This window comes from Biomphalaria glabrata, chromosome 6, assembly GCF_947242115.1.
Source record: "Biomphalaria glabrata chromosome 6, xgBioGlab47.1, whole genome shotgun sequence".
Lineage (NCBI taxonomy): Eukaryota > Metazoa > Mollusca > Gastropoda > Planorbidae > Biomphalaria > Biomphalaria glabrata.
This window is the reverse complement of record NC_074716.1, coordinates 12,970,986-12,979,094: the sequence shown is the minus strand read 5'-3', so window position 1 is coordinate 12,979,094 and position 8,109 is coordinate 12,970,986. Positions and strand designations below refer to the sequence as shown.

The 8,109-nt window shown below is 29.9% G+C and overlaps 1 protein-coding gene across 2 annotated transcripts; it reads left to right on the top strand.

The window, feature by feature from the left end:
- The first annotated feature begins 231 nt into the window (after positions 1 to 231).
- LOC106052147 (transmembrane protein 216-like) lies at positions 232 to 7,664 on the top strand. 2 transcript variants are annotated; one of them, XM_013207445.2, is made up of 7 exons: positions 232 to 408; positions 700 to 780; positions 2,324 to 2,340; positions 3,724 to 3,817; positions 4,259 to 4,351; positions 4,815 to 5,016; positions 7,455 to 7,664. In XM_013207445.2, the coding sequence occupies exons 2-7, from the start codon at positions 732 to 734 to the stop codon at positions 7,465 to 7,467; spliced, it is 468 nt and encodes a 155-aa protein (XP_013062899.1). In that variant the 5' UTR covers positions 232 to 408; positions 700 to 731; the 3' UTR covers positions 7,468 to 7,664. The 2 variants fall into 2 exon arrangements, with proteins under 2 accessions (XP_013062899.1, XP_055888051.1); XM_056032076.1 differs by having other exon boundaries at positions 232 to 576.
- The last annotated feature ends 445 nt before the right edge of the window (positions 7,665 to 8,109 follow it).

Genomic DNA, 8,109 nt, shown 5'->3' with positions numbered 1-8,109 from the left:
ACTAGTCTTAAGATGAGAAATGTACATATGACTTAAAGTAAATAATAATTATAAACGATTTTATAGATCTACTTATTGTAGATCGAACATAGAAACTGTTCAAATAAATTAATGTAGGCCTACTATTAATTATTCATTCTTTTTATCAACCATTTTAAACTGCGCATAATACCAGTTAAAAATATAATAGATTACACAAACTGGCAAGACACCTCGCATTTATTTAACTTTCATTTGGGGGATTTAAATATTTTTTTTTATTTTAAAGTTGTTTACTTGACTAGATCTACCAAAAATGTCAACGTCCTTAACAATTCATCCCTAGGAGATGTATAACTTTATACAGATCTGAAACAAGCTAAACAAAATAATAACTAGACTCTAGAGTCTAGAATTGATTGAATAAAGGTAGATCTAGGCTCGAAAATAATAAAATCTACCAAACCCGCGAAAACGTGATATCAAATAAACAGTACCATTTCATAGAGCTAAACTCATGTATACTCAGATTATAATTTATATAGATCTGCATAAGAATCAATGTAAAATTTAAAATGTAAAATCTATATTTTTAAGGTATATCTAAATCTAGATATCTATGTTTTAAATAGTAACATAAAATATATATATTTATTCAATGTATGATTTATTTATTTTGAAAAAAAAAATGCAATGCTTCATTGATTCATTCGTAACTAGATCTATCTCTTCACTACCAAAAGAGCGTCAATATGGCGGACGGGCAAGCACAGACTTCTATTGCACAGCCTAATAAAAAAGGTTATAGGTCTACTCATCACTTAAAATCTCTTTATTAAATAAAGATCGAGAGCATTTACTTGTAAATAACTATCCCAATCTATTTTTTATAGCATAGAATATTTGTATATTAAGTTGATAAATTATTAAATAGAATTAGTTTTAGAGTCTAGATCAGTACTGATAACTGAGACTGAGTGGATGATAATCATAATCATTTGATTATCATCATTATCATTATGATTATCTTAGTATTTATTTAAATTATTAGTATTCATACTCGTACTACATTACTGTTAGTAATAATAGTAATAAGTAAATAAATGAATTAGTTTTAGGGTCTAGATGATAATCATAGTATTCATACTCATACTACATTACTGTAATGTAGGGATGTTACAATTTTTTTCAGAAAAATTATTTTAAGAATCTTGTTGTCTGATATGTTGTAGATTTGAAAGAGCCTTCTAAATTTATATGAATTATGTATGTATGATTCCTGGTTGAAAGAAAATAAATTTTCTATGTGTGCTTGTCCTTATCATAGCAACCAATGGGCACGATGTGAGGAGATTTGAATGTGTTGAATAAATATGCTTGCCATTTCTTATATATTAATCAACTAGTCCAAAAACATGTTTCAAATGAAAGTTTATTGTTATTAAAATATCTGAACACTAAGCTGCATATTATATACTCATTAGATCTAATTCTACATCTATTTCAAAATGAGTAACTGCAGAAATAAATCAATGTCAGCCATTTTGACATCATTTCAGTCTAAGTTTTTTTTTAACTGCTATAATAATTCAACCTATCAGAAAATTGTTTGATGTCACATGACCAATCTGACCAATCACTATTATCTTGGCCTATAAACAAGAAGGCTAAAATTACAATGGTTAACAATGGCCTCCAGCATTAGATTCAACTGCTAAATATTAAAAAATTAATAGCATCCAAAGTGCACAGTATTATGTGAAAAGTAAAGCACTGAAATTTAGCCAGAAAAATGCTCTACAATACTGGAGAGTCAAAAGGCGTGGGAATGTTGAGCTTTTTAAACTATACACAAGGGAAATCGAACCTTTATTTAAGTCTAATAAAACGAAACCTTCTACTCCACGTGGGAAAGCGTAATTTCATTCCTGGAAGCCATTTTTATTGGTCAATCAAAAACTATAACTCTTTTACAGAGAAGTATTCAATTAATAGGTTAAAAAAGTGCACCTTTAAGGTATGTAAAAAAAATGTCAGAAAAAAGTCGAAACATTTTTTTAACTTAATAAAAGGGGCGTGTCACAGGATATTGTAACATCCCTACATTACTGTTAGTAATAATACTATCATTGACATTACTAAGATTAAGCTGATGATTACTAGAGTCTAGATCTGTTCATCTTTCACTTACTGCACTTGTAAAGTTGTAGATCTATGACTTGCAGTTACTAAGTTACTTAGTATTAGTGTAAGACTTAGAAGTAAATGTTATTCATTATTTTTCATAATGAAAATGATAATCATAATTTAAACATGTTAATGATTTAAATATTTCCCCCCACAGGACGCACTCAATTTATTGTATCCTTTCATCTCTAATGGTTAAAATGCTTTAAGATGTAGATCTATATTTTTTGATACTTAAACCTAGAAATCTAATTGATTTATCTGCAATATTTATACTGCAATTAATGTAATAGATTTTTTCAAGTTTTTTTTTCCTCTTAAAAACACAACTCTCTAATGGTTAAAATGCTTTAAGATGTAGATCTATATTGTTTAATACTTAAACCTAGAAATCTAATTGATTTATCTGCAATATTTATACTGCAATTAATGTAATAGATTTTTCAAGTTTTTTTTTCCTCTTAAAAACACAACTATGCTTCAAAAATATTAATCACAGAACAAATTCATAAATATAGAAATTCAGAATACTTAATTAATAAATTGATAAAGAATAATCACATATAGTTGACTCACTATAATTAAGTAAATTATATGGATCTGTGAAGTCTAACTTTTAACCTTTTATGAATTGAACTTCACAATTGAACTTCCTTTTTGGCTCTAGTTTGCATCCCTTTAAAGGTTTTAACTAGGTAAGGTCAATAATAGAATATGCATCCTCTTTTTGGGTTCCCTTAACTAAAAAATACCATTAAAAAAAAAAAAGAACAGACACAAAATAGAGCTGTGAGGTTTATAAAAAAACAAATATTCACATTTTATTAGAGTAACACCATTAGTAAAATCACTTAATTTAGAGACAGTTCAAGACTGAAGACTAAAGAGTGTAGTAGCAATAAAACATTGAATCATAATTTACAAATACAAAAAACAAAACCTCATAAAATACTGAGAAAGATAAAGGCACATTATTTATTCCATGTGCTTCAAGGACAAAGTTGTTAAAGTGCTCCTTTCTTTCCTAGTATGGAATGGGTTGCCTGAATCAGCCAGGAAAGACAGTGATTTTGGCAGATTTTAAGTCACTGATTAAAATGCATGACTAGATAGACACAGGGAAATGTGTAGGATTCAATTTTTAATTTATAAGATATTTTGAGAAAAAGTTGTGATCTAACAGGCTATTTGTTCATGAATGTGACAGCATGGTAATAGGTTTGTAGGTATGGATGTTTTCCTCACCATTTTAGGATTTAAGCAAAAGCTGAGTATGCTATAAATAGTTTTTAATTAGGTCAAACACAACATATTTTTTATAGACACTGTCTTATGCTTCTCATCACATGTTACGAATTTGAATGCGTGGAAGATGCCAATTTAAGGTCAGGGCTATATCTGTCATGATAGGTAATTTACCATGATAGGTGAAATAGTGAGCAAGATCAAAGCCTGGTGAAGTAGAATACATATATATATATATACACAATGTAATTAAATTAATCAAATTCTAAACATGATTTACTCTTGCTAAAAGTAGCCTTAACTCAGGTCTAGAGATCTTCATTACCCTATCAGATTCTGCTATATTTGAATGGCTGGTACTTTGCATTTTTCTTTGTTTGTGAAATACTCCTCTTCGTCTTTAAAGGTAAAATTTATTTTTTATTTCGTATCATTTATCATAATGGTTTAGACAAATATTGTAAAATAATTATGCATGGTAAGATAAATAAAGTATGCTTTTGAGAACTATCCATTCTTAGAACATATGATATAAAGGTCAGCTGTTTCTGTGAAAATATTAATAAACGCTTGTGGCATAGAATGAGACAATTGCCTTTACTTTCCTGAAATAATTTCAGTGTTTCATGAGAATCAAGTGATAAGAATTCAAAATCTTGAGATTTTACTAGGATTTTAGTTGAAGACTCGTCAATTCAGAAGTCAAAGCATTTATCCCTAAGCTGCCTTTCCCACCTTTAAAACAATGAAAGAGTGTTAAATTTGTTTTTTAGGAATACAATATCTGTTGCCTTAATAATTAGAAATATATTTGCTGTTTATTTCATGAAATCATGATTATTTTTAGGTGAGACTCTTCCATATGCAACAAATGTTCTTGCTGCAGAAGTTATTTTACTTTTCCTCTTGGCTATTGTGGAAGCACTGAGGTTATTCTTTGGTAAGCTAATTATTTTCATAATGCAGCTAATGCCTTGAATGTTTTATTGGAGCTGGCCCTTAAAAAACAGATCATATATGTATTGAATGAATAGTGTGCTTATTTCTAAAGTCTAAGGCACCATCCCTGCCTGGATTTATTACTGTGAGAGTCGAGGCCTAAAAGCACTTAAATATTCTATCAGATGGATGGGCATATGATTGAAATCTGAATGTTCATGCTGATTGTCTGGAGTTTTTCTTTTGTGTCTAACTTCTTGTAATCGTTACATAAGTAGGTCAAATTGACATCTGACATAAAGTACACTGCAGTTTTTAAACTAGGGATGTTTTTCATAGAGCTTATTTTTAGTGTGTCTAGATAGAAACAAATTACTTGTTTCATCATCATTACATGCATAAATTGCTAGGTTCTAATTTGTGTGGGATAATTTAATAATTCACTTATGTACATGCTGTTTCAGGTAAGCGAGGAAACCTTACAGAGCAAATAATGGGAGTACTGGTGTGTGTCTTTCTGAGCATTGCCACTATATTTGGTGTGCTCTTCTTTCTTTTGTGGCAGACCTATGTCTTACGAGTGGAAATTATTCTAACTGCAATTCAGCTATTTTTTATTGGCATGGAGATCATCTTCGGCATCATCTCAATAATTACTTTTGCAAAGTAAGTCTTCAAAAAAAAAAACAAAAAAAAAAACTCTAGAAATAGTTGTAACATTGTTGTAGACTCAGTCTTCAGTCTTATTAAAAAATTTAGTCATGAGACAAAAGTGCTTATGATTTTCCAAAAATAATTTTGAAAAATTTTAATCACCTAAGAAATACAAACACAAAAATGAAGTAAAAAAAAACTGTATCCAAGATTTAAATCTAAACAACTAATATTTACAAGTTTTTTAAAATTTTAAAATCAATTCCTTCTTTAGGAATAATTTCTGATTCCATTCATTTCTTGTGATACTTGATCATTGCAAGAAGTCTTTCCAGTGAGCTTTCTGCATAATCATTTTTAGAATCTACATCTTGTCTAGTATTTTCAATTCTTATATTTTAAAATGCTCTTGGAGATTACACTTACATAAGATAGTATTGAAAATGTTCTTATATGTATATTTATACATTCAACTCCTTATTGAATACAACAAAACAATAAAATTGAGTGCAGTAATTCCTGCTGAAGCTGAGTGACATAATGTGTAAAAAAATATTTTTCATTGATGAAAAGATGTAAGCCAAATTTAATTTAATTTTAATTAAATCTAATTTTGAAAAGTTATAATAGTCAAACTAGTTTTCACTGTGTCCAATTAGTTAATGTTTTTTTCCCCAAAGATGTACATAAACTATCAAATTTCTTGTTAAATTGTCAGAGGTTTCTTAAAATGCCCAACTTTGACCTTAAAAAGGTACAACTCAGTTGAGAGAAATAGATTTCTGATAGACACAAGGTAGCAGTGACTATGGGCCTAAGATGCAAGACTATATACTTCCAATAATGATGTGACTGTACAGTGCCAGTGTGGACAATTAAGAAGCAAAGCTTATTGTTCAGTAGCTGCACTGGGTAAAGTGACTAGGCTGTACTGGGGATAACTGTATGCCTAAGACAATTTATTTCAAGAAGCTAAATGAAAGATGAAATATCAAAGTCTATAAAAGATCAACTTAGGTGTCAGCTGGAGTACACCTGGCTGTAACTGCCTTCTTAAATAGATAGCTAGCAAACGCTTACAAACGCTTACAAAAACATAAGCTAGAGCTAGAGCCTAAGACAGACACAGATTTTATGATAAAATATATAAAGCTGGGTCTTCATAGGCATTTAAATTACTGCACTTTTCAATAATCATTCTGCTCAAAGACTGTTGCTTATTAATACTTATTCTATTTCTATTTTCGTGGGTATATTTCTTATCTTGGATAACTTGAAAGCATTGATATTGACTTGTTTGCTTGAACAATGAATAAAGGCTGAGATTTGTATGCTTCACATATATATATATATACATTTGTATATTCCTGTACAATGTTACAGCTGATGCAGACAACTGTAAGTCTACTTAAGATCTCTTTTCATTATCTGCACCTGTTTTTGACTTTTCTTTGAATCTCAAATGTGTTTACTACAACCTTATTGAGAGCAAAGAGCTGTCTTTTCAGATGCCATCTGCTGCTAGCTACTTTCCTCTATGCCATTTAGGGCATCAAAAATGGCACCTAAGTTGAAGGTTGTAGTGCTTCGTTGGGATGCCTCTCTGATGCCATCCTCTTTGAAGCTCGCCTAAAAAAGATTGCTTTTGGTATGCTATCTTCCCTATATGGGAGAGGTATCTGACCCTGCGCAATACATAACACAACACGCAAAGTTCATTGAGTGGCTACACACATGTCGTAATCTTTTTCATGTTCCTTAGTCGACAAGTAGCGATGATACAGTTTGACAGAATGGAGGACAAATGAGTTTTTTTAATGTTTGGTTCTAGTCTTGATGGACAGAAGTTGCCCACTTCACGACCACTTGACAAAGTTATAATGTCTTTCTGAGATTTTTACGAATTTGCTGAGCCATTTTTGTTCAGAAAGATGGTAGAGCTTTATGTGTGGTTTTAGATGCTCTTTGTATGAGGCTGTATAAGGGGCTCAACAGTTTGGATGCCAAGTTGCTTTGCCAATAAGTTCTTGTATTTGTTAGCAGATTTTAAATCGTCACAATGTAAAAATTAAGCAAGATTATTTTGTAGTTTGAAGCTGTTAAGAAATAGCCACTGTGTGATTTTATTTTTGCCAGATACTGCACCCATTCTTAATCTTCCCAATTGAAGACAATGCCTGCACATTGTTAAATGGATGGTGTATCAAATTTTAGTCACCAATTTAACCAATTTAAACTTCAAAATAACATGAATAGATCATATTTCATATGCACTATGGTTCAATTAAAAAAAAAATATTTACTAAGTATTATTTTGAAATTTTATATTTCAAGTATTTCTAAATTGTATTGATCAGCTTAAGTGTTACCAGTGGAGAAAAAAAAAACGTGATACTAGTATTGTACTTTTTAAAGAGACATGGTTTTAATCTATAATTTTTATTTTTCAGAGGAGCTCCTTAAAATATGAATCAAGACTCGGACACACATTTTCTGTAATCATTGCTGAAAGGTTGTATGGAATAAACTTGTGATTGTTACATTGTATTTTAGTATTTTCAAGTGCTGTGTCTACATTTTTTGTTTTTAATTTACTTCATGCAACTTATGCATCGCAGAATGTCAATAAATATAGATGTAAATTATTCATCACCACTGTTGCTAATATTTTGTAATATTCTTTATTTGTACCATATTTGTTTGAGAGATTTATTCAAAATTAAGAAACTATAAAATATGCTTGTTTCTTTTTGAAATAAAGACTTTTTTAAAAAAATATTGGGCTTTACACCATATATATAGTACAACAGTGTGAGCTTCTTGCTTTCACATTTGTACTTGCTAGTCATCAATATTTTAAGTTTGCAGATTTTGGTTTTGTTTGACATGTTTTGGATGTTCCTTCAGATTTGTAGACTACTACATGCTAGCCCAAACCTGTGGTAAAATAGCAGGGGGCAGGTTTTGAACCTAAGAACCTCTAGCTAAAATGTCTGATAAATAGTCTATACATATTTTAGAGAAAAAAAAACCCACAAACATTTGATATAGTAAAAAACCCTTCGAATAGGAATCTGTATATAAAAGAAAAACTTTTAAAATTTA